The following is a 27,447-nucleotide window of genomic DNA, read 5'->3' on the forward strand; positions in this document are numbered from 1 at the left end:
GGAAGACTAAGAGATGCCCCAACGGATCTGTCACCTGGGAGTGACACGATCAAAACGTCCAAGCTCTTCCTATACCTGTCCCTTACGACCGGCTGAAGTTCTTTTAAATTGTGCTTGGTTCTGTTACAGCAACTGAAGGAGTCAGGTTAAAGCTTAAACAGTTACAGGTTTATTAAAGAAGCTTATAAATCATATGGTTACAATGGCTATTGCTCTATTTCTTAACTGCTAGCAAATATAGATCTTAAAAATGGTTACAAAGAAAATAAAGATAGAAAATAGAAATAATAGTACCAAGTGACAGCTTAATCTTTAAAGAGCTCTAAGTCTATGTGTACACTTAAGACAATAGACCACATCCAGGTACAATTTTTACCCCCTTCTGTGCCTCTCGACTCCAGCGGGTCAAGCCAGGGCCTGTCCCTCAATTCCTAGGAAAGACAAATACGAGGTGGGCGTCCCCGTGGAACCTCGGGAGGTCAAACACCTAACCCAACCAGCAGATAGATAGTAGATTGACACTTAGAGTAAATGTGCTGCTGGACCCATCTTTATACCCATAGGGGCCCGTATCCTCTTTCTTATCTAAGATGCCAAATTGTGTTGGTCCATTTTTGTGGCGCCGGTTCTTACAAGCAAGTTTCAACTTAATTTACACTTGCAAGAGAGATAACTAAATTGGAAGTACTGGACATTTTTTACTGGGCGAGAGAGTCCTCCCCCCGCGTGTTTGTATCAATATGGGTTTCAGTCAAGGGCACTCCTCGGCAGCCTCTTGGTAGCAATTGGCATATCTCTGTTGACAGCCATTCAGGGTCACTGAGCCTGTCATATCCGGGCCTTCTGTTCAAGGCTTTTACTGCTCTGTGTGCCCTGCATGCTCCAGGCAAGCAAAAATGGATGTTACAGGGGGGTTCCTGTCTGGCTACACACCCCAGAAGTAGTTGCCTTTCACAAACAATTGCCCGTGGGCTCAGAACAGTTTTGTGAAGCAAGTAAAGCTTTCATGTAACTGTAACCATAACCATCGCAATTAGGGATGTATTTTTTTAAGAAAAACACTTTGTAACTGATTAAAATTCAGTCAGTTACACAGTTAAATGCTCTGAATGCTGCTGGCAGTGGCCAGGAGTTTAACCAGTAAGGTTAACCAATAAGCTAGTGCTTATTGGTTAACCAGTTAAACTCTTACATCCCTAATAGCAATTATATTATAAATCACAAGTTAGCCATGTCACAACCCTTTCTCGCTAATTCAGTGTTAGCACAACTTTGAAGACAAAGTACCGTTGGGCAGGGGAGGGGAGAGCGTTTCCCCCCTTTTTGTCTTGTTTTGCTCATCACTTCTGAGACTTACCCATGTCTGTATCCAGTACCAGACTCTGGAATGCGTGGAAAGCCTCTTACGTTTTTATGCCTGGTGTATAACGCACATAATCCCCTGGCCTGCTGATTCTTTCTTCAATTCTCTGTTGAAATAGAGAGGGGTTGACTACTTTCTCTTCAGTGACATAAATGGGTGTGAAGGAGACTTGATCGTGTAAGTCTGGAGCTTTAGACACATTTGCAGCCAGCCTCTCTTAAATGAGGCTTATTCATTTAAGAGGTTTATTCCATAATCGGATTTGTTCATTTGGGTTTTGCTAAAATCACATGTTCGGAATCTTTGCTGTCAATGCTGTACTGGACTTCTCAGAAGTCGATGCTTTGGGGGAGAGAGCTGCTTCTAAACTAGCATTTCATTAAATCTTTTTTTTATTTTTAAAGATCATCCGTACCTCAATCTGCAGCCCAGGCAGTCCACCAAGTTTTGGCTACTGTTGCTACAAATCAAGCCAAGCAGGTATCTCTTGATATTTACCTCTTACGTACTATGCAAGACAGATGCTGCACCACTTTAAGTTTCAGCTGCTGTTGAATAGGATGTCTTGAAGTTCCTTTCCACAATCTCTACCCTGCATTCCTTCCAAACTACAACTTAATCTGTGACCCTGACTGGATAGTGCCAGACTTATCTGTATTTTGTCTCTTAACTCAACTGCTTTCAATTTGCTTTTGAAAATAGCTTGTGGGCTGCTAGTAGCTCTGGATTTACTGCATCATCCGGGCTGAATAGTCAAACCAACAGTGAGGGAGATAATGTTAACAGACATTCCGAGTTAATGAAAAAACAAGAGGCGGGAGAGGGGGAATCGGGGAAAGAATAATTCTATGTATCCAGTATTTTCCATAAAACCTTTCCTACTGGGGGACTAGATGCTACAATAGATTAATGTTCACCCACATTCCAAAATCATGTATGTTGTCAATCTTTGTTCTGGAGAGCCCCAGAACTGCATTGACAGATATTTGCTGGGTTAAACTGGAAGAGTTGAGTATGGACTCTCTATTCAGTATTGTAAAACCATGTGTGGGTTCATGACTGGAATAGGAATAATGTGGATTAGAACAAGATGTTCTAGCTTCTCCTAGTTTTAGCTAAATGTAGCACTCATTTTCTTTTCTGAAAACCAAATCCACCTCAGAATTGAACAGTAACTTTTTTTTTCATTTTGTGTCTGTATTTTTAGGGGTCTATAAACAGCTCACTTAAGGCACAGTCTTCACCTGTATCTACATCCATACCATGTACCGTCACCACCACAGTTGGTCAAACATCATCTGGCAACAAAATCTCAGGTCAGTTGTCATTTCTGCTGAGGGGGAAACAAAAATGGGAGAAGGCCTGACCTTCTTAGCTCACTGTCCACAGGAAAAAAGAAATCAAGGCACTGATTCCAGTTCTGTTGTTTGTCCTCTTGCTCTTTCAGTCTCTAGAGAGAGTTTTAAATGCAAAGATAAATGAGGCCACCGTTCAAAAGTCAGCCCACCCACATGAGTTTTGTTTAAAATTCTGCCTTGAAAAAGTTCCTTTTTCATTCTGCAATCAAGTGACTTCACCTAATATTTAGCTTGTGTGTTCCCTTTAATTGTAAACTTTAGAAGTATTTGAACTGGACACTGATGTATTCAAAAAAATAAGGTAAAACTGATACTGGGCTTGAAAGCATGGTATGTTCAGCTGTACTCTGGGACTTTTGCTGCGCTGTAGCAGGTTAACCAGTTAGTTGGTAAGCATTAGTTTTACTGGAATACTTACCTGGTAATGGGTTAACCAGACCTATCTAAACCTGGCAAAGGGTGAGCCCAGGCCAGAGTAGCCCCCACCTGCAGCAGGCCTGGGCTGGAGTAGGGCCCCAGTCACAGCGAGCCTTGGGCAGCCCCCACCTGTGGCACAGCGTTCCCAGGCTGGAGCAGCCCCTTGCCCACAGCAGGCTGTCCAGTGGAATCCCAGCCATGGTGGCCCCTGCCTGGAGCAGCCCCTGCCATGCCTGGCAGGCAGGATTCCTGTCCCCCGGAGGCAGGGGGACAGTAGCCCTGTTGTGACCCTTGCCCCTTCTGCTCTGTACCAGCCCTCCAATGGCTTACTGGTTAAACTATATAACTTTAATCTTTTAACCAGTGAACTATTGTAATGGGTATTTACATCCCAAGTAGCCGTGCCCACATGAGATGATCGTGGGGCAAGCTGTTGCATTGTAGAGTCACACCCTGGCTTGCCAAGCAGTAACTGGCTATGAAGGCAGGCCCTTAGATTATGGAAATGATTTCCAATGAAATGCCTCAATGATACTTGTCTAGAGATAACAGTAACATTTCTGGATATTTCTGAATTTGTGGATATTGACCAGAATAACCCCATGCTACGCAGTTGTTATTTTATGGGCTACTTCAGATCTCTTTACAGTGTTCATATTTTAAACCATTGGTATAGCTGATCCAGACAAGAATATATTTCAGAGATCAATGTTTAGATTATACTGTGACCATATAGCATTCGGAATTGCCCATAAATCTTTATACAGTAGTTGTTTGCTGCCTTCAAAGTGAAGATGCATATGAATGAGCTTTGTTGTTACATGTCTAAAAGTGAAGAAATGATGGGTAATAGTCAGGTGGACATTCATCTATATAGCTGCCTAGTTCAACAATCTCGTACAGTGTGCAGTCCAAAAGAGGAGGTTGGCAAACAGTCAGCACATAATACTCAGACACCTGAAACTTGGCATTTCTGGGTCAGTTATTAGAAAATGAGACACGGCTACTTCCTTGCAAATGGCTTTAAATAGTAGTTGAATATACTTCAGCATGAATTAATCACTAATCCATTTGACTGCACCACTGGTTTTCTGTGACTTCTGAGGTTTGTGCTCAGATGTGATCAAAGGGACTGTCAAATGTTTTCTCCCTTTGGGCTCTTCTGGCTTTTGCATATCAGTTTGGGGATACTCTAGAGACTGTTAATCAGCCTTGTTTTTCAGTACACAGCTAAATCATGTCTAGAAAGCCATATGAAGAGACTGCTTAGAAGAATTATGAAATATGGTATAGAAAAGAGATACATGGAGTAGGAAGAAGCTTTTGCAGAAAAATCCCCACAACGTTGTTTGTCTTGTGTGGAGTTCAACATGTTTTTTCTGTAGTAAAAATTAGATAAAAAAAGTAAATAATTTAAGTGCGTGCCATGCTTGTGAAGAGTAAGCCGAGTGAGCCCTTGGCATGGAGCAGGGCTGCTTTTGAAAGGCTCACCAGACAAGTATCCCTGTCCACTTTTCTCTGAATTGTTTCCAGTCACTTCTCAATAGCAGCTTTGGCTTCTCCATTTCCTTGGTGCCAAGGGCATTCAAAATAAGGATCCATCTTGCTCTTAAGAAGTAAAGGCTAAGAGCAATTTAAAAATGGGGGGTCTTTTGCTTCTTAATCAGAGAATAGAGCCAATAAAAATAGTGAGGGAACGACATTTCACATAACAAAACAATACATTTAAAAAAAAAAACCCCTCTTGAATGTGAGTTGAAAATGTCAGATGTTGAATTTGATAGTGCCTTCTCAGTATTTGAACACTGGTTGTTATGGTGATGGTTTCAGTAGGGAATATTGTCAAGGATCTTTTGGTAGATTTTGTTTACTCTATAATCTTTATCTTATGCGAGAGTGTGACCAGTAACTCTTCTTCTAGTCAAATACTAATTATTGCTTTAATTGCACTAAGTAATGATTCACATGTTCTGCAGTCTTGCACTAGTAACACTGATATTTTTATGTATAAGTACCAAGCAAATAAAATAAAACGGATATGTACTTCCTGAGGATGTGACATTAAAATTTTGCAAGACTTTTGTTTTCTGTTGTGTTTCCAGTTTGTGCAGTAGGACACAATGTGTTTGTGACTGTTCTTTTTCCTATTGATACTGCACATGGTCCATCAAATATGTGAGAACTCTGCTGGACTTGGCCTGAAATATTCTTTACATAGAGCACATAGGGGGCTGAAGGTGAAAAGATGTGCTGTTTTTTGCAACTATTGTTGTTCTTATAATTCTAGGGCAAGGGACAGCAAAAACTGCTGTAGCTGTGACCTCTCCTGCAGTAACTTCAACTCCAGTGGCTGCTGCACCGTTTAACAAGACATTTTCATTCTCTTCTTTGGGGTCTGTTATAAGCTTTTTTATTTCTGTATATCTTCTAAGTACTGTATTGCAGCTACAGCAAATGATATCAGTGAGCTATGTAGTAATAATGAATAATAGCTACTGTAACCAATTATAAGTGTTTTCTATCCCTTGTTGTTTAATTGATGCTAATAGCTCCAGTCAAAGCTTGGAAAAGTTTATATGGTTTGTAGAATGGCTACATAAGGAAGTTTAAAGAGTTGTGGAGAATATGGCACGATTTTATTTTGCTGTGAACATTCTAGATCAGGAAGTGTGGATGAGAAATGCTGTTCATAGGTTTTGGGTGTCTGGTTGGCAGCATGGCAGTAGCCAGGTTGTGGAGAATTCTAGGAACCTTTGAATCAGCTGAAATCCAAGTGTTTAATTTGAGGTTATATATGTGATGGTTTATAAAGCACCACCCTGATGATCAGGCAAACTTATTTATTCTCTGCCTCATAAATCCATAGCAGAGACAACTCTAAGTTCACCATTCTGTACCTCTGTGCTTCAAACCAGTGCAGAGGAGAGTTACTCCCCTTTGGAGAGGGGGCCGAAAAATGCATAATGGGGATACAGTAGTCACTTTTCTGCAATTAAAACAGCCAAAATGGATCTGGCTTCTTGTCTCTTTATCCAGCCAGGACAGATCAGTAAGAAATGAGGTTTTCCTAGAAGCCATGACAAGAACATGAGCAAATGAACCTTCAAATCTTCAGCTCCTAGCTGTTGAGAAGGCCTGAAGTTTCCTCCTCAAGAGGCTAAAGTTGAGAGGGAGGGTATCTGAGCTAGCCTTTGACTATGTTTGTAATCTTCGCTGATGATTTTCGTTCTCCAGTTAATTTTTCTAACTCTGGATATAGGGATGTTCATTATAAAAGGCGGGGTGTACACACTAATAAGATTCTGGTACACACAGGCACTGAAATTCCCACTAATGGCTGGAAATCTGGGCACACAGTCCAGTTTGAACTCGGTGAAGTTAAAAAAGACACAACAGCATGAATGCCATATTGTGACTTGAAAAGTAATCCACTCCTGGAGGTGACTGGAGTCCCAACGCCATCTGGTGATTTCTGTTACATAAGCAATAACACACAGAGAGGCATGTGTCATAGAGATAAAAAACATTGTTATCATGTTATAACCTCTGTTCTGAAATGTTTCAAGGGTGAGATGAAAAACCCATTTTATTTAAATAAATAAATAAATAAAAATACAAATTTCCTTGGCAAAGGCAGATGAAATAGATATTCTGTGCATTTACATATTCGGGTGAATTTCTTTCTTTGAAAGAAGTATAGGCAGGTGTTTTAAAACAGAGGTTTGGGAGTCTCCTTTCTAAGTTCTGTTGCAGATTCTGCCACTTTGTCTAGGATTTTAGATTGTTAATCCCTCTTGCCCTAGTTTATTAGTCTATATGTTGGGTGTAACACATAAGCACTTGTTGCACTCTTCAGAAGACCCAAGCATTTAATCTGTAAAGTGGGAAGATAAAATTTGTATCTAAAAGAGAAAATCAAAACCCCTCTCTCATGGTACCAGCCCCCTTGTCATAGCCTAGGAAGTGGAGTCCCTCTGATTGTGCCAGTAGTGTAGTGAAACCACGCAGAGTTCTGAAGCTGCAGCAGCATCTGTCTCGGAGACTCAGGGTGAAGTGGCCAGAATGCTGAAATTCCTGCAGGCTTTCAGGTTCCCCAAAGGGTTCCAGGCCTCATTATGGTGGCTTATTCAGCTAAAACTAGAGTAAATGTATTTCAAAAATGTAGCTTGTTAAAGTATGTTTATTTTCCACAACTCGCATAAAAATAGTCGTTTAATGTATATAATGTTCTGTATGGCTTCCTCCTTCATGAGCGGTAGTAAAGAACATTTAATTATTCCATAGTACATATACATAACCACTTGGCTTTAAAGCTATTACTTAATTTTGAATAAATCCATGTACTCCTGTAGCTGTCGCTGCCATTATTCTCTACCATATCCATGTTCTGCCAAGTCAGCTTATTGCATGGAGCTTTTCCTAACAGTGAATGGAAGAGAGGAGCAGAAACAGCAGAGGAGAAGGACATAGGAGATGAAGTGGTCAGAAAGGTCTTGAATTAAACCAAACTCTTTCTGTCTATAACTTAGAGCTTTGTCACAGGTAGGGAAATAAATGTAAGCCATTCTCCCTGCTTCTGTCAGTTGCTGTACAGTAACAGGTTTGTGAGTAGGAAGCAGGATACATCTGCAAAACCCAATTTTGTATGTCCCTGTTCTGAGAATCTGGGTTTCACTATTAGTCAAGAGGAAGGAAGAATTAACACTGGAAACTAAGGCTGTGTCTACACTACATGCCTCTGTCGGCAGAGGCATGTAGATTAGGGTTGTAGGCAAAGGTAAATGAAGCCGCGATTTAAATGATCGCGGCTTCATTTACATTTACATGGCTGCCGCGCTGAGCCGACAAACAGCTGATCAGCTGTTTGTCGGCTCACCGCTAGTCTGGACGTTCCCCCTGTCAACATCAAAGCCCTTTGTCGGCAGCCCCGTTATTCCTCGTGGAATGAGGTTTACCGGGGCTGCCGACAAAGGGCTTTGATGTCGACAGGGGGAACGTCCAGACTAGTGGCGAGCCGACAAACAGCTGATCAGCTGTTTGTCGGCTCAGCGCGGCAGCCATGTAAATGTAAATGAAGCCGCGATCATTTAAATCGCGGCTTCATTTACCTTTGCTGAATAAACAACTCTACATGCCTCTGCCGACAGAGGCATGTAGTGTAGACGTACCCTTAATGTTGTCTGTCCCTTTTTCTTTTGGTCCCCAGGACGGGGTTTAATTTTGGTGCAGCCACGTCTACTGCCGCAACACCACCCAGCCTTGCAACCTCAGAAGGTAAATTGTGTAAAGTGTGAAATATCTCTTGTTTCTCCAGTAGATGAATACTTACACCTTTTTTCATTCATACAATTCTTGTGTTTTGTTGTTAAAACTGCAGTAACTACAATAATATTGGGTTTTGTATCCTAATGCTGGATTAAGCTATGTAATATGCAAGAATCTGGGCCACCTACCTTTCAATTAAGAGTAAGCAAAATATTTGTTCCCAAACACATCTAGTGATGTATTAGCACATGAAAAGGGCAGTATTGGAAATTATTTCCTCTGCTGTTTTTAATCTGCAGGCTTTAAAATGGCATAGGTATAGGTGGCTGGCTGCCTAGCGCGATCAGCCTTAAGTAGAGCGTGTACATGGTGAGTGAGGGGGAGGATTTGGAATGGTTTATAGCCGCATGCCTCTCAGAAGCTTGTGAAAAACAGGCAGGCTGCCTCCCGTACTTAATCTTTTGGTTTATGGGTGTATTATATTTACCAATAACTTATCTGGAGGAAAAATTTCCCTTCTGTATCAGTGAGCAAATATTCCATCTTTTGCAAGGAGATAGAACTGATTTCATTTAATCTTCAACTTCCAGATTAGGATCTTATACATTTGAGTAAATACAGGCAGTCCCCAGGTTACATGGATCCGACTTACATCGGATCCCTACTTACAAACGGGGTGAGGCAACCCCGCACTAGCTGCTTCCCCCCAGCACACCAGGGAGACGCGAAGCTAGTGCCCCCACAGCAGACCAGGGAGACGCGGAGCGGCTTTTCTCAGCAGACACCTCAGCTTGAGAATAAAGGACTGAGGGAAGTGAGGTGTGGGAGAATAAAACTGAGCTCTGGAGAAATGTTTGGCTAGAGTTTCCCCTACAATATGTACCAGTTCCGACTTACATACAAATTCAACTTAAGAACAAACCTACAGTCCCTATCTTGTATGTAACCCGGGGACTGCCTGTAGTGGTGGTAAGGGGAGGCTGGAAGATTCAGCAGGTCTGAAGAACTGCTTGTAGTGGTCTGCATTACACAGATTATTTCAGTTCTTCATACCACTCTCCCTGGGTCAGCAAGAATACTGTGGCCTTGATTCTCTATTTACAGTGGAGATGGGAGTTAAGTGAAGAAAACTGATAAGGACCTTAAAGTTTCATGAGGAAATAAGTCCTACTAATTCAGTCTCTGTTACTATTGTGTATTAACCTGTATCACTTGGACATTTTCATTTAATTTAAAAAATATGGGTCAGTAAGGACAGAGAAATGAAATCAGGACTTCTCAGTCCTGCTCCCTCTATGGCCCCTAAGCTACTTGGTCTTTTTATGGACTGATCCTCTGGCACTCAATACTGCAAAACTAATCCATAATGTTGTTGTTATATTGGGCTTGAAAAAATGTCAGGGTTAGTTAGTCATCTGATAGTCGCGAGACTGTACAGGCTTTGAGGTAGGAGTATTTTCTTGATACCTGTTTGTAAAGCATTCAGCATGCTGGTACCATACAGATGATAATGAGCATCGCAACCTGTAACTCATTTTAATTCCCTTTATGTCTCTCCAGGAGTGACAGCTCCTGCTAAAGAGTCGAGTCAGCCTGATGCATTTTCACTTGGTGCGGGTACTAGATTTGGAACAGTTCCGGAGAGCTCATTTAGCTTTGGATCCATCAAGCCAGCCAACATTTCAGGAGTCCCCGTGGCAAGTGGCTGTTCTGTGGATACCGCCCAGACAAACAGCAAACCTGCTCCGACTGCCACTTCAGCTCTTTCCACAACCTCTGGCAAACTAGAAGTCCTTCCGTCAAAACCAGGAGAACATTTATTTCAGAGTAATATGGCTGGGGAAACTCTTGGAAGTTTCTCTGGATTAAGAGTTGGTCAAGCAGATGATAATACCAAGGTCAATGTTAAAGCACCATCTACCAACATAGTTAGCTGTCCACCAGCTAAAACATCCACAGTACCTTCTGGATTTACCTTTAGCAGCCCTCTGCAGTTAGGGAAATCTGTGGAAGCCACTTCAACATCAGTCATGGCCACCAGTACAGCATCCACGTCAGTCAGCGCAAATACCACTGGCAGCATATTTGGCAATGTCCAGTTAACCAACACAGGACCTCCTGGGGTATTTAGTCTTGGAGGATCTTCAGGTGGCAACAAGCCTGCTTTTTCATTTGGTATTCCACAAGCAAATGGTATCACAACATCCACCTCCGTACCAGCAACCATCACCACTTCAGCATCCCTGTCATTTGGAAGTCTTTTGAGTTCAACGCCAACTGCTGTCTCCCCAGCACCTTCTAGCACTGCTGCAGGGGATGTCAAGCTACCGTCTTTGTCTGAAAAGCCATCTGAAGGGGAAGCAGTGTCTGCACCTCTAACTCCTCAGCCCCAGACACCCCAACCCCAGACACAATTACAGCTGTCCGAATCTGTTAAAGACGAACAGGCTTTATCTCAGTATCTGGCAGGAGACGCAGATGTGACAGGTCCTAGCACCTCCTTGACGCCTTCCACCGATACAGTCTCTACAGTTACCTGTGTTAGTGAGTCGAATGCAGAGGCAGTTCCTCCAGTCTCTGCTCCTGCCCCACTGGAACAGAACATTTCAGCGACCACAGCCGCAGCAAATGTCGTCATTGCCCCTTCTGCAGAAACAACAAGCACATTGGCTGCCACCACAGACACTGGTGCTTCTGTTCAAAGCCCAGCTATTGGTACTTCTGTATTCGGGGCTGTTTCTTCAAGTTCCTTGGTGTTCTCTCAGCCTCCAAATTCCAGTTCTTCTGCTTCGGCCTTTAGTCAGCCTGCTGGTGACACAACCACCACCCCTTCCACTCCTGTTTTTGGACAGCTGACAGCAGCTACCACAGCATCTTCTCCATTTGGCCAACCCACTGGCAGTACAGTCTCCACCACTGCAGCTACTACTCAGGTAGCTGGCTCAGGGTTTGGCACATCTACTTTTGGCACAGCAGCTGCAGGTGGCTTTGGTCAGCCAGCATTTGGGCAAGCACCAGCCTTTGGACAGCCAGCAAGCAGTTCTTCAAATGGTTTCACCTTCTCTCAAACTGGGTTTGGGACCATGCCCGTTTTTGGCCAGTCATGTTCCTCTACTGCAGTTTCCAGTGGTGGAAATGTCTTTGGATCGCCATCTAGCACCAACAGTCCCAGTTCCTTTTCTTTTGGCCAGCCATCTGCCAGCGCTGGTGGTGGACTGTTTGGGCAAAGCAGTGCTCCGGTTTTTGGGCAGAGTGCTGGCTTTGGACAAGGTGGATCAGTGTTTGGTAACAATGCTGCTGCCACCACTACAACAGCATCTGCTGGCTTCAGCTTCTGTCAAGCTTCAGGTAAGAGGTGGGAGATGAGGACGGGTCGTCTAGTTAACTGTCAGATTGAGGTAGTTAAGCAGTATTTCCTAGGGGAAACTAGAACTAATTGTGATGCCTTCTGCTGGCAGGGGACATAGCAAATCCGATCCTGTGTGAGACTTGCAGTTGGAGACTAAACGGTCTGCCTTAATACTAATTGCTTCAGTCGAAGCCCTATTTGAACAAAGAAGCTCCAGTTTAGGTTCCCATTACTAAGTATAGCTTAACATGATTCTAAGCAATGTGCTGTGTTGTTCATTGACCAATAATTGAAGAGTTTTGGATTCAGTGTAGTCTTAAATTACACCGAAACAAATGGCTATTTAAGTACTTCAGAGCGTTACATTAAAGTAAATGGAGAGGACCAAGGTGAGCCTGTAACAGTGAAGAAATTCAAAAGGGCTCTTCAGCCGTATTAGTGAACTGCATTGCATACATGTCATCAGAACATATAGATGTACTAGGCAGCAGTTCAGCAGAAAAGAACCTGGGGATTACAGTGGATGAGAAGCTGGATTTGAGTCAACAGTGTGCCCTTGTAGCCAAGAAGGCTAATGGCATATTAGGGTGCATTAGAAGGAGCATTGCCAGCAGATCTAGAAAAGTGATTATTCCCCTTTATTCGGCACTGGTGAGGCCACATCTGGAGTACTGCATCCAGTTCTGGGTCCCCTACTACAGAAAGGATGTGGATGCATTAGAGAGGGTCCAGTGGAGGGCAACTAAAATGATATGGGGGGCTGGAGCACATGACCTACGAGGAGAAGCTGAGGGATTTGGGCTTATTTAGTCTGCCAAAGAGAAGAGTGAGGGGGGATTTGATAGCAGCCTTCAACTTCCTGAAGGGAGGTTCCAAAGAGGATGGAGAGAGGCTGTTCTCAATAGTGACAGATAGCAGAACAAAGAGCAATGGTCTCAAATTACAAGTGGGGGGAGATCTAGGTTGGATATTAGGAAAAACTATTTCCCCAGGAGGGTGGTGAAGTACTGGAATGGGTTACCTAGAGAGGTAGTGGAGGTTTTTAAGGCTCAGCTTGACAGAGCCCTGGCTGGGATGATTTAGTTGGGATTGGTCCTTCTTTAGGCAACGAGCTGGACTCGATGACCTTCTGAGATCTCTGCCAGCCCTATGATTCAATGATTCTACTTTTAGCCACCCCAGGTAGTGGGTTGGTTAGGACCTAGTCACCTAGCGAAGTGTGCTTTTGCTTTGAGAAGTGTCTTGCAAATAAACAAGGGTGGAAATGTGGCTTTGGAGTTCCTGCCTGTGCAGATAAAGTGAATTTTTACACAGATCAGAACCCTGTCTGCCAATTTTCCTCTTGTTACACACGTTACTAAAACTGATTGCGTTTCTGTGCAGGCAAGGTTATAGCCTTCTGAGAACCTTGAATGAAAGGTGCTAAGTGCAAAGTAATATTAGATAAAATGTATTTCCAATAAAACTAATTAGGCTAATTTAATTATAACAGATGGAACTATAGGAGACCTGCCTCTTGCATTAACTATAGTAATAAAGAATACTTAAGTCTGGGGGAAGTGAACTCCTGCTAACTGAAGGTGCTCCTAATTACAGAAACTGCAAATCGTATTACAAAGAATGTATTTAAGTGAACTGGGAAATGGAGTCTGGAGTTCTTTTTAATCAAAACCTTTCATTAGCTTTAACTGGAATCTTTAGGTAGCAACGCTGAGATCCTCTCTACACAGGAGAAATCAACAACTTCTACAGTATTTGTTCATAGATTGCAGCATTAGAGTGACATTAACAGAAATTTAGTATTAGCAACATCCCAAACACTAAAACAGATTTATTTTGTTTGTTTTAAATGGGGGGAGAGGGGATACTGACTTTCAAATAACACATAACTGATATTTACCTTGCTTCAGGGGGTAGCCGAGGTAGTCTGTAACAGAAAAAAACAGCAAGCAAACGGTCTGGTAGCACTTTATAGACTAACTTTTTAGTCTATAAAGTGCTACCAGACCATTTGCTTGCTGTTTTTTTCTGATCTTTACCTTATTCTTGTGTCTTATTCATGTATTGGTACGTACCTAGTCACTCCAGCTCCATATGGCAATGACCTTTACAGTATTATCAAGTTAAAACTGATTATTTGGGTCATAAAGTGTATTGCCCTTTTTTTCCTGGAGCTTCTGTAGTAATAAATGGCAATTCCTTTTAAATTGTCTGCTTCCGTAGTATTGCACTGAATGGAATTATATAGGAGCATCCTTTCCCTTTCTCCAGGATTTGGTTCCAGCAACACAGGTTCTGTGTTTGGACAGGCTGCCAACACCGGGGGCACTGTCTTTGGCCAGGTAACTACAAGATGTGCTGTATTAGTCTACGCAACAGGGCTCTGTACATGCAAACAGACTGGTCCAAAGTACTTTGCTTGTATCAAGCAAAACAGAATATGTTTTACAGCCAATAAGTAAAAACTATCCAAAACTATGTTGGTAATGTTTGATTATGTAGAGATGCAGCATCATGAAAGAGGACATAGCCCCTGTACTCCCTGTGGCATGCATGGACTTTCGCTTTGTTGTCTGTTTCAAATGATTCTGTCCCCCACAAAACAGCGTGAACAGGTGTCAATCTAGATACCATGAACTCCTGCACCTGCTCCAGGGAAAGGCCAGTGAGCTGTGTATGGAATTGTTGGTCAGATGTAGGCCCTGAAGTACTTGCAGGGAGTGCACAATGTGGATGTGAGACAGGGTGGCTAGCGTGGATATGATGCACCATTGTACCTTGTGTGGCCAAACTGGTGCACATTATAGCTGTGCAATTCTCCAGTGTCACTAAAGCTTGAGAGAGACGTAAGAAGATCCTAATTTAGTTCAGCCTTAGAAGAGCTACTAGTTAGCGCCTCATCCCTTTTATATCACTATTGTGAATGGAATTAGGCCAGTCAAAATCAACTGCATCTATATGCTTTTTTAAATGCTTTTCTGCCTTGTGCCGTTTGGATTTTCAGCAGTCATCCACTTCCACTGGAGGCTTGTTTGGGCCTGGAAGTGGTGGAAGAAGTGGAGGTTTCTTCAGTGGCCTCGGAGGAAAGCCAAGCCAGGATGCAGCCAATAAAAACCCCTTCAGTTCTGCCACTGGAGGATTTGGAGCTGCAGCTTCCCAGAGTAAGTAAAGCAACCGGCTCAATGTCTCATTTCATTCAATATCTTATTAATGACCTGGATGAGGGGATGGATTGCACCCTCAGCAAGTTTTAGGATAACATTAAGCTAGGGGGAGAGGTAGATATGCTGGAGAGCAGGGATAGGGTACAAAATGACCTAGACAAATTGAAGGATTGGGCCAAAATAAATCTGATGAAGTTCAACAAGGACAAGTGTAGAGTCCTGCACTTGGGACAAAAGAATCCCAAGCATTGTTACAGGCTGGGGACTGACTGGCTAAGCAGCAGTTTGGCAGAAAAGGACCTGGGGATAACAGTGAATGAGAAGCTGGATATGAGTCAACAGTGTGCCCTTGCAGCCAAGGAGGCTAATGGCATATCAGGGTGCATTAAGAGGAGCTTTTCCAGCAGATCTAGAGAAGTGATTATTCCCCTTTATTCTGCACTGGTGAGGCCACATCTGGAGTACTGCGTCCAGTTCTGGGTCCCCCACTACAGAAAGGATGTGGATGCATTGGAGAGGGTCCAGTGGAGGGCAACCAAAATGATTAGGGGGGGCTGGAGCACATGTCCTGCGAAGAGAGACTGAGGGATATGGGCTTCTTTAGTCTGCAGAAGAGAAGAGTGAGGGGGGATTTGATAGCAGCCTTCAACTTTCTTAAGGGAGGTTCCAAAGAGGATGGAGAGAGGCTGTTCTCGGTAGTGACGGATGGCAGAACAAGGAGCAATGGTCTGAAGTTAAGTGGAGGGAGGTCTAGGTTGGATATCAGGAAAAACTATTTCACTAGGAGGATGGTGAAACACTGGAATAGGTTACCTAGGGAGGTGGTGGAATCTCCATCTGTAGAAGTTTTTAAGTCCCAGCTTGAAAAAGCTGGGATGATTTAGTTAGGGTTGGTCCTGTTTTGGGCAGGGAGTTGGAGTCGACCTCCTGAGGTCTCTTCCAGCCCTCGGATTCTATGATTCTAAAGAAAATGAGTATAAAATGTACTGAGTTCCCATCTTGTTTTCATAGTGGTAGTTTTGTTCCTGGGTAATTTCCATGGCATGAAAGGCCTAACAAGCAACAAAGGGAAGTGGTGGAATGTGGGGGGAAGGGGAGGTGTACTTTCCCCAAAATTTACTTTTCAGGTTTGTGCAAAATGAATAAGGAAATATTCCAAATAAATAGCCAAGTGCTGCACAGATGGGAGAAGTCTGAAGACAGCATTCATATTTTGTAGAGATTTTCAGTACCAAAATATAATTCTTTCAAATTCAGTGCTGTAAGTTCTTACCAGTGAACTTCAGCTTCTAAGCTGGATATTAAAATCTTGTTTTTCTCCTCTGCAGCCTTTTTTACTTATGACAGTGTCCCACAGTTACCATTCTCTTCTGTGATTTTGATTTCTTGCCTTCTTTTGTTGATCTGTCATTTTATAGCTGGAGACTATGCAAAAATTGTTGTTAAAATATTTATTCTCACAGCTAATTGTAGAAGAGCCAGGAACCTGCCTTTCTCAGGATATCTCAGGAGTCTTTCTCATACTGATGTGTGATAAAAGATATTGATGAACCAAACAGGAGCACTGCAGTTAAATATAACAGATGTATTCAATGTGAATCCACTTACTATTCAGATCCCAGGCAGTTCTGTACAAGGATCCTGTCTCTCTTAATACATGGACCAATAGTGATGCTGGAGATTTTACTTTCAAATGTAGGAATGAGTAAGCAAGAATGGAAAACAAAGTTATCTTGAAAGACTGTGAAGTCCCTTCTGCTGTAGGAAACTAGCATCACCATTGGTGAGTTAGGAGACTAGATCCTTTATAAAAAAAAAAAAGGCAGAATAGATGCCCTCAGGCATTTAAAAAATGTAAACAATACCAATATAATTGCACTCATTTTGGACAAGGGTTCTGGTCCACTTCAAAAAATTTTGGCGTTAACATAGATGAGTCATGTAGTCCTCCTGCCTTCATCCAGCAAGGGAAATTATAGTTCAGATTTTATACATATGTGGAGAAAAAGCATTTAGTGTTTGAAGTAACAGTGAAAAATGAAGTTGAAAGTGGGTTTGGAAGTGAAGCATCTCTATAGCATGGCTTTCTGTGGAGATTTAGTTGGGGCCTGTTGACTACAGCTTAATCTACAGCAAGTCATCCCATCTTCTGACATGCATGCATACATACATGACTCTTCAAATGCCAGCCTCTTTATTTTGTTATAGTATCGATGGTATAAAATATATGCATATAGTTAGCATGGTTGGATTTTTAAGGACCTCCTCCTGATTTGTATTAGAGACAAGTTGACATGCCCATCTACATAGCTCTTATTTTCATAAGCATGTATTGCAGAAGCCATTTAATAACCTGCTTTTCCCCCAGGGTAACAGCCCATTGAAGTGGAGTTGTTTACCCTACACACTTGTAAATGTTTTCAAGGACAAAACCATCTTTGTGGGAAGTTCAGCTCATGCATTGCTGGGCTGTGGCTCTTGACACCCTGTGGCTTACTCTACACTGCAGGGTTTTTGTGCAAGAAGTTTTTTGTGCAAGATTTCTTGCGCAAAAACTTCTTGCACAAAAGTGCATCCAGACCTCAAAGTGCATCGCAAAAGCTATGTGCTTTTGTGCAAGAGAGCATCCACATTACATAGAAGTTCTTGTGCAAGAAAGCTCTGATTGCCATTCACAGAATGGCCGTCAGAGCACCTGTGCTTTTGCTGATAGGGGTTTCTTGCGCAAAAACCCCTCGAGTGTCCACACCTCTCTTTTTGCGTAAGAGCTGTAGAGCAAAAAGGAGTTACTCCTCATGGGAAGAGGAATAACTCTACTGGCAAAAGTCCTCTGTACTGTAGATTTACTTGTGCAAAAATGCGCTTGCGATGTGGACTCTCTGCCGGTTTTTGCCCCCAAAACCTTGTAGTGTAGACATAGCGTGTGTGGATAGCTTGATTCCAACCACTGGTTAGCAGGGATAACGTTTTTGAAAGCACTTCTAGCCAATTTCAGATGTAACTGAGGTACTTTGAAAGTCAACAGGATGTCAGTTCCTAAGTACCCTAAAGCCACTTTTCAAAATTTTATCTTAACAGGGAAAGGGCAGGAAGAGGGAGGGAACAAGACTAAAGATTTGTCCTCTTGTGTGAATATTTTATTTTGTAATGTGCTCAGATAATACATGAAGAATGTAATATAAAAATCTAGGTAGAGATTTACAGTGGCATGAAATCCAGTCTCATAACTTGCATTTGACAATTTACTCCTTGCAATACAGTTTGGGGATCTGTGTCCTTTTGCCCTTTCCCCACCCCATCTAAGCAAGCCCTTAGATTTTTACTTGTTTATGTGCAGTAGCATTTTTCACCCGTTAAGGAAGCAGTAACACTACATTACCTGCAAAGGCAAGTCTGTAGTTTCAAAAATAACATTGTTAATACTGCACTGTGTTCGCTGCTAGAGCGGGTTCCTTTTTCTCTCGAATGCCAAAGCCAAGATTTGTTACCTTCAGGGCTCAAGTCCCAGTGTGGCTCTCAAATGGAAATTACAAACTTCATGTTAGTTTGTTAATTACTACAGGTTGGACCGCCGTGGTCCAGCACCATCGGGACCTGACCGGTCCCAGATGAGGGATTTTGCTGGACCAGAGAAGGTTATTTCTGGGCTCTCCTTGTCACTGCCCTGCCCAGCCAAGGCCTTGCTGCCAGCATCCCAGCCAGCTTCCCTCTGCCTCCAACCCCTCCCCACACAGGGCTCCTGGCCCCATTGTGGTAGCCTCACCGCTGGCACACACAGCCCCATTGCCGTGTTCCCAGCCCCATGGGGCAGCCCCTCTGCTGGAGTGCAGCTATGCCACCGAGCGACATCCCCTCTTGGGCTTCAACCTCTGTCGGCAGCCCTGCTGCCTACCAGCCTCAGGTGGCAGTGGGACTGCCAGGTTCTTTGCTGCGCTGCCAGGTAACAGCCCCACTCCTGGGTTTCTAGCCCCACTGCCAGGCAGCCCCATGGTCAGGCTTCCGGCCCCACAGAGCAGCCGCACTGCCTTCTAGTGTGCCAGGTAGTTGCCCCATTTGGTGGAGCAGGCTGCCGGGCTCCTGGTTGTGCTGCCAGGTGGCCCCGCTGCCTCCTGGTTTTGCCAGGTAGTTTTGCTGCTGGGCTTCAGCCCCACTGCCTCCCACCTCCTGCAGCGTCGCCTCTGGGCATCAGCCCTACTGCTGGGCTCCTGTTTCAGTGCCACCGGGCGGCCTGCCACAAGGCTCCCAGCCACCAGCCCTCCACCAGGACTCTCTGGTCCTGGGACATCCGTGGTCCTGCCAGACCAGAGAGTCCCAGTTAAGAGAGGTTCAGCCTGTATCAGAAATCTGTCAACTAATCAAGAAACTGATGCATGAGGTTGGGTGAGCAGTAGGGGGAGAGTACAATTATTTTCACTGCAAGAGGTTTTCAATCCACACGTCTGCAAAAATCAATAGAACAAATCCCAGCCATACAAATAGCCAAAGAGTGTGGGCTTGATTGTAACTAAATCAGTAGGAATGAGCAGAGTAACACCGAGCTGCCATTTTCCTTCTTCACGTGAATTTCTCTGTGCATAAGAAAATATATTAAATCTTTGGTACAAAATTTCACAGGTCTTTGGTCACTTTTCACATGCAAAAGGAGATCAAAGAAATGAAGAACTCTCAGAATGCATTTAATGGATATTTTACAGGGCAGCAAATGTAGTTAATGATATAAAAAGTTGATTTTTTGTAAAGAGCATATAACCATGTTAATCCTAAACAAGCTGTTCTGGGTTGTGGGCTAACTTTCAGCCTGTTCAGAGTGTCATTGGAAGGCATATGCATCCTTTAAAGTGCCTTTTGAAGACCAATTGTACAAGGTTGACTTTTTTCATTTCCTTAGGAATTTGCATTACATTGGTCATGAAATATTAAAACAGAGAGAACTCCTTTGGAAGCTACCAAGAATTTTGTAGGTGATTTAGATGTTTGTGTGTATTGAGGAGTGGGAAAAATCTAATCAGATTCCTCCACAATTTGCCTTTGGACCTGGTATAAGTGCCAGGTTCAAATTACTAGCTGTTATAATGTAGACTTTTGTATATCAGGGCTAATCATACTAAAATTGTATTAGTCTGAGTCTTCTGAACTAGCTGGTCTCTGTAATTCTACGTGAAACTGACTGAATATCATGCTCTCTGGTCTTCAGAGTTGAAAATAAGTTTGGAATACTTGGAGTACCATAATCTTATGCAGGTATCGGTGGCCTGCATAAGCATGTGACAAGTTTATCTATATTTAAACAAAATTAGAACCCTTTTTTATTATCAAATGCATCTTTTACTAAATTAGGAGCTTTGAGTGCCTTTATTCTTTCCTTGTAAATTTTGTCCAGCCAGCTATCAGAGAAAGAGAAGAGGGTTGCCTGGCTGAAAGGGAGCAGTGCAATAGCCAACAGATGGAAGTAGGGAGGAGAAGAAAGCAGTCATGTTATCTTTGTGTCCTAAACCCATTGAAGAAGTAATAATGGGCCCTCTCTTAACCTTTTAATAGTCCACCAGCATTAAAGGCTGTGGTTAATTCTTTGACCTTGCAAGTTCCTCTGTTTTTAACTTTTAAAATCAGTCTTCATGCTAATGGAAAACAAATATTTCACCCCAAAAAGAATTTAAGTGATTCACGATCTTTTGTCTACTGAAGTCATAAACTGTGATCAGATTCATGGAAGATTAAAAACTCGGGCTCTGTTTAGTCAGTGAGGCTGTCAGAGTGCAACTGCAAATTGTCCTGCAGCGCATCATGTCAAAAAATGCTGGCTCTTCCTGCCAGAATGGCTAAGAATCTTGAATTCTTCATTGAGTATTGGTCAGTGTGGATCCCAATGTAGATATATACATGCAAGTTTGGAATCATTGGAACACCTGTGTCCATCAGCCATGTATACACGCTGTGCCTCCTTGTGCTCCCATTTCAAGGCCTAAAGGACAGAATAGCCCCACCCCTCCTTTCAGTCCCTTCTTAATGCCCATGGTAGTCAGGGGGAAGCTAGTGAAGGTCTGACCTGTTTCAGCATTTGTCTGGGCTTCGAAGACCTGTTGTGAAAACTGTTTCTCAGGCCAAGTCTACACTGGCACTTTACAGCACTGTCACTTTCTGGCTCAGGGATGTGACAAAACACTCCTGCAGGCACAGCAAGTTACAGCCCTGTAAAGCACCGTGAGAACTAGGCTACAACACTGGAAACTGCACTCCCAGTGCTGTTAGCTGCTCTCCTTGTTGAGGTGGTTTACATAGAGCACTGGGAGCCTGCCGTGGCCACACTTCAACTTCAAAGCGCTGCCAGAGCTGCATTTAAGCTGTTAAGTATAAACTATTAAGTATAGAGAGAGCCTTATGTGTGTTAGTTTAGTTATCGATTTTACCATTTAGTTGAACCTTCCAGAGTGGAGAGAAAAAGAAGAGACTGTAGCGGGAGGCCCACTGTACAGTAGCGCGGGATGGTACAACTATTGGAAATAGCATCTCTAAGTCCTACTGCTGTAGCGAACTAGCTACGCTCAACCGCCAAATAGCCACATGTGGCTAGAGTGTTGGACACGACAGGTTTAAACCCTGCTCTTCATGCAACAGTCTGTTGGCCCCATAGGCAAGCATAGCTGACGTCTTTTCTGTCTCAGGGAAGGGCATATCCCGGATAAAGACTGTTTGCTGCTGCAGCAAAAATCAAGGGGAGCCACATTCAAACTGCACCTCCTGAAGCAGTCCATGAAAATGGCCTCCGACCTTAGGGAGAGCTCATCCAAGTTGGAACTGAAGAGCATTTGTTCGGCAAGTGCCTTATCAACAAGGCTCACCACTAGTTCAAAGGACCATGCCAGCCCCAGGAGCATGTGCACTGACAGGCACCTCCTTGACATCATAGACATTGGGGCAGACCTCCTCAGCACTGACCTCAGGACTAAGAAATCCCAAACTGTGTCAAATGCTGATGCTGCACTTGCAGCGAATGTGCCACACAGTCTAGCTAGTACCTGTACAATCTGCCACCATGGCACTGTTGATGCTACTAGACCCACACTGATCTGTTGTTTCATCCCAAAGAGAGTAACTGAGGATATTGTGCTGTTATGAGCCCGTCACTGTCCATCAAGGATCAGTCTTACAGAATTCAAGCAACATCTACAACTTATTTCCAAAAGGAGTCAGACTCAGCTTATGCAAGGGTGCTAGGTGAAGCACTCCATTCTTGTTTGTAAAGCACTGTGCATTGGACTTTGCTGATCGATCCAATGCCAGATTCAGGAGAACAATACTCCGGTTCCTGATTGAATGGTGAACCTGGCATTCCTCCAGTGGTGTGGTGGATTTTTTTGTTAGCTTGTTTGTTTTTTTTTGTGACGATACTGCCCAGTACTCAGTTCCGGCACCTCTAGACGCAGTACCAGCACCTCCAGTCAGAGCTCAACAATTTTTCCCCTGAAGTACCAGCACTTTTTTTGTTTAAAAAAAAAAAAAAAAAAAAGCACTGCGTTCCTCCATTCTGAAGAAGATACTGCTGGCCAATCATTTACAGTGGGATCCGTAGTGACATACTCAGAGAATGGTTCCTTACCTTACAGGAATGGTCTCCAACCTTTTTACCTACGAGATCACTTTTTTCCAGTTTAAGCGCAATGTAAGATCTACCTCAAACCCAAATAGCTTTTTCCCGCCCCCTTCTCCGAGGCCTCACCTTGCTCACTCCATCTCCCTTCCTCCCCCATCCTCGCAGCAGGCTGGGCAGGGGTGCAGGCTCAGGCCTTGGGCCAAGGGGTTTGGCATGTGAGAGGGGCTCCTGGCTCAGCCCAGGGTGGGGGATTGGGGTCCAGGAGGAGTTTCAGGGGGAAAGCTCTGGGGAGGAGTTTAGGTGCAGAGGATCTCATGTCTGGGGCAGGAGGAGGTTCAGGGCTGGGACAGGGGTTCAGGAAGCAGGCTTTGCCTGGACACCATTTAACTGAGATGACTTCTGGGTGGTGGAGCAGTGGAGTTAAGGCAGCTTACTCCTGCCCTGGCCCTGCACCACTCCTGAAAGCAGCTGGCATGTACAGCAGTGGCTCCATGATGCCATGTGCTGCCCCTCATCTACAGGCACTGAGCCCACAGCTTCTGCTGGCAACAGTTCCCCATTATTGATCAATGGGATCTGTAAGAGCAGTGTCTGCAGGCAAGGACAGCATGTGGAGACCCCCTGTTCTGCCTTTCTCAGCGGTTGTAGGGACATACCAGCCATTTGCAGGAGCAGCAGTTACAAAAAGAATGACTCCAGCCATGACAGGTTAGGCTTGTTAGAACTCACTACTCAAAGAATTACATGTAAGTGTAAGAGAAATGAAAATGATGGAATGCACAGACCAGTCAAAAACCAAAACTAAACCCACTTTCCAAGCAATAAAAGTAGTAACAACCCCCTCCCCCCCCCCCACCAGTGTATGTTTTGGGTCAGGAGATGAGTGTGAAGGACAGTGTTTGTGAGAGTGACAGACACACACTGTGTGAGAGTGACAGAGATTTGCATTGCCAAGCTCCCTCCAGTCCCTTCTCTCAATGTGGAGAGTGGGGAAGGAGGGACACCCTGACATCAGTGCCCCCCCATTCTCCCTCCCACACCCTGCACAGGCTCCAAGGCAGAGGGCAGGAGCAGCATGACAGTGAGGGAGAGGGCAGCTGAAATGCCAGCACTTGATAGCTTCCTGGCCAAAGCAGTCAGGATCACCTGTCAGAGGCTCCAAGATCTACTGGTAGATCCTGATCTACTGGTTGGTGACCACTGCCTTACAGTAACTATGGTAACTTCCATGTGGATCCTATGACTTACTTACCAAAGTCCTCAGCTAACATGGGCTACAAATTGCGAGGGTGGCTACTCCATTCTTTATCATCCCTCATAGGAGCATGAAGAGGCACAGGGTAGAGATGTGGCTGTTCAAAAGATTCTGAACTTGTGTGCCAAAGATGCATTTGCCCTATCATAGGATCCACAGTGACTACAACATCTCAAGGAATCAGTTAGTCTAGGGCTTGTTCTTTTCAAGACATGAAATCTAAATGGTAAACTTGTGTCCCCATGAATGGCTGTTTTCAGTAACCCCAATTTCTGATTTGAACAATTGACTCCCTCTTATTGCAAGATGGTGTAAAAAAATATGCATGAGCTTGTCAATACTGGAGATAACAGTCGCTGCGTTTGTAGCCTTATCAGTGAAGGAGACAATAAAGTGGCTACAAATGCAGTGTGTTGGAACAGGGATTAGGGCAAGCTCAGTTTCTTTCTGTAGACTGCCATTTTGGATATTAATATTCACTTTGCTTTTTGGGAAAGTGATTATTTTTGTCTCATGAGCTTCACAAGTATCCTTCATCTCTCTAGATACCTCTAGCTTGTTTGGAAACAATGGGGCCAAGACCTTTCGATTTGGCAACTCATCTTACGGAGAGCAGAAACCCACAGGCACTTTCAGTTCTGGAGGCGGGACCGTGGCCGCTCAAGGCTTTGGGTTCTCTAGTCCAACCAAAGCAGGTATTCTATTAATAAAACCGCTTCCAGCACCCACTCTTACTCGTAATGTATTGAGTAGTGTGATCTAGTGGTCAGAGATTTACACTCCATACCTACTGTGTGGCAGAGCATATTCAGGAGTATTGCCTCTGCATGATACTCCACCATATGATACCATTGATCTCCAAAAAACAACAAAAAACAGGTCCCAACAAGTGAAAATTCAGATGCTAGATTAAAAACGTAATGAGTTAGCAGCTTATCTGCACAAAATCACGGAGTAGACTCCATCTCCACAGGGTTCATTGCAGAAACTGCCATTCGATTTGTGGGGAGGTGAGCTGTGTTAGGGCCAGGCTTGTACAGCTCACTGGCACCGTGGCGCTCCATGTGCTTTGGAGAACGTACTGGGTGTGTTTTCCCCTGTTGATGCCTCCTCCCAACTTCCCTTCTTGTGTAATCCTTTCTGTCCTGATCCCATCATTGTCACGTATGTACCAGAGTCTTTGATGGCATTTTCCCCAGAAAGTTGAAGCTTCAGGTCTATTGTTTTAAATCAGCCTGACCTCGCTGTCGCACATGTGGGACTTTTTCTTCTGTAATTAATCTGCAGTGAGATACAAGGTCGTTCATGCCGTTCTGTTAACGATTACGTTCTTGCAAAACAGCGTTGGAAATCTTGCTTAATCTTCTTTCCTATTGCATGGTAGTTTTGCCCACTGAAAATAATGGAATAGATGGTGACTGTAATATGAATAGAGCCCTGTGCAGATACAAATGTTTACCCACAGACACGGATATTGTTGAATAGACATCAGTATTTGTTTGGCTTGATAATTACCAATCACAATTAGAAACCCGAAGAGTTAGTCAAAGCAAGGTTCTTTCCTCTAACCTTTGACTACTCCTCCAGTTGGCACCCTTGGAATTTGGAGTTTCCTTGGAAGCATCATACTTGGAAAAAGCTGCACACAGACTGACACCATAGGAGTTTAGAGAATGATGCTCCAAAGTATCCCTTATAGAAGTGGTACTTCAGGGATTAGTATTTTGACGCTACTGGTGGCTTTGCTTTTGGATAAGTGAAGTGGCAGATACTGTCAGTTGATGCTACTAGCCCCAATAACAATGACCTTTGTTTCTCCTACATACTACTTCAGCATGGTAGTGTAGTAAGCATTCTACCTGTCAAGCCAGCCTCTCACCTTGGATGTTGGAGATTCATTCGCTGAAATTACCTGTCTCCTTCCCTATTGAAGGAAAGGCTATAGTTGTATTAACTCTAGAGTCAGTCTTGAGATGGGATTTTCTGACGGGTTGTTGCAGGAGGTCATTTATTGATGTGGAAACTCCTTGAAGTCCTTTCCCCATCTAACTTTAGGTGTTGGACACCATAAAGATACTCAGCAGTTTCTTTCCTATTTAGTATAGGATGAAAGTTTGCTGTACGATTTGCTATAGGTCACCTTTTTCCTGGTTTGTGGACCACATATTGCATTGCCTTCTCATTTTTATGTTCATCAGTATAGTACACAAGAGTCCAGTTCAAAACTAAGCTCCAAGAAACTTAGGTAGAGACCAGTGTCTCTAAAGAAAGTGTAACTGGATATCTGATCTATGTGTCAATAATTCAGCCCTAGCTTTTATTTTTTCCAGACCTTTGTGTTTACAAGCAGGCAGTATCCATTATCTTGACTTGGCCTGGAATTTCACTCGGGGTATTAAAATGCATGGTGTTATCCCAACCCTCAGCCTTAATCGAACAAAGCAGCAGGTGCCCTATGAGAGCCCCGTAGTCAGTTCTAAGCATGCAAACAGCATCAGCAGAGTGAATGTAGGATAGAAAAATCCTAGTAAAATGTTCTTGTTAGATATTGTAGAAAGAGGAGATTAAGACACTGAATGGGAACTTGAGGTCCAATTTAATTCATGGCTCTGCCACAGATTTCCTGCATGATCATGAACAAGGCACTTAATCCCAGTGATTTAGTTCCCCTTCTCTAATTGGAGGTTGACAAAGTATTCTTACCACGTTAGTCCTTTAATAGTAAATGTAGTGTTTGAGGTGCCCAGAAGCAGTAGGGATGCGAATGGTTAACCGGTAAGCAGGTAATGATTAGCAGTTACAGTTCATTGATGGGCTAGAGCAGCCTCCCTGCCCACTACGGGCAGGGGTCTGCTCCAGCCCAGCGAAATCAGCTCCCTTTCAAGGCAGGCCAAGCCCAGTGCACCATGGGCAAGGCCACTCCAGCCTGGCTACCCATCCACCCCCATTTAACCGGTTAACCAGTTAAATATAACATTTAACCAAGTGACTAATTAAATGAAATTTCACATCCCTAATAGGCAGAGAAGAGCAACTCTTACCCACTACATTGAGATTCCTTCCATGTCTTTAAAGAACTATGTGCTGCATAACCATAATCTTGATTCGACAGGTTTGTGTATAAGCCATTTTTCATATCAGATACGTTGCAGTGGTAAAATATCTTCTGTTGCATTTTGGCAGGGTGATGTTAGTAAAACTAGCTATTGCAGGGAATTTTTTATCCTGGGTGTGGTCTGTGTATGTGTGGTGGTTTGGTTTTTTGTTTGTTTGTTTTTGTTTTTTGCACAGGAGTTCCGAAAGAGCTTTAGTAACTTATCTAATTCCTGATGAGTAGGTTTGTAAAACTGTCTGCAGAAGCTAAGCTCTTCCCTTCTACAGTAGGGGACATGAGATCATTGATAAAGGATGCATGAGCATTGTTTAAATAAATGAAAAGTATCAGTCTATAATTTATTGCCACATGTATTTTTAATTGCCAGTATAACCCAGTGACTGTGAACACTCACTAACTTGCAATTAAAGCATCTAGTTTATATGAAGTAGACCTCACTCTCTCACTCACACACACACACACACACACACACACACACACACACACACACCACCCTCTCCCCTTATGTGTATCTGTAGAACACACACACACCCTCCCCCCCTCCCCTTATATGTATCTGTAGAACCCTTT

The 27,447-nt window shown here is 43.5% G+C and overlaps 1 protein-coding gene across 2 annotated transcripts in view; it reads left to right on the top strand.

Annotated features, from left to right (window-relative positions):
• Positions 1-27,447, top strand: part of NUP214 (nucleoporin 214) — an 86,688-nt gene that overhangs the window by 51,768 nt on the left and 7,473 nt on the right. The window contains exons 25-32 of one of the 2 annotated variants that reach the window (XM_075905426.1): positions 1,768-1,843; positions 2,571-2,679; positions 5,426-5,531; positions 8,345-8,412; positions 9,964-11,751; positions 14,024-14,094; positions 14,757-14,913; positions 24,308-24,457. In XM_075905426.1, coding sequence (XP_075761541.1) covers positions 1,768-1,843; positions 2,571-2,679; positions 5,426-5,531; positions 8,345-8,412; positions 9,964-11,751; positions 14,024-14,094; positions 14,757-14,913; positions 24,308-24,457 — 2,525 coding nt within the window. The remainder of the gene's footprint in view (positions 1-1,767; positions 1,844-2,570; positions 2,680-5,425; positions 5,532-8,344; positions 8,413-9,963; positions 11,752-14,023; positions 14,095-14,756; positions 14,914-24,307; positions 24,458-27,447) is intronic. The other variant, XM_075905427.1, reaches the window with a different exon arrangement.

Source organism: Pelodiscus sinensis, chromosome 22 (assembly GCF_049634645.1).
Source record: "Pelodiscus sinensis isolate JC-2024 chromosome 22, ASM4963464v1, whole genome shotgun sequence".
NCBI lineage: Eukaryota > Metazoa > Chordata > Testudines > Trionychidae > Pelodiscus > Pelodiscus sinensis.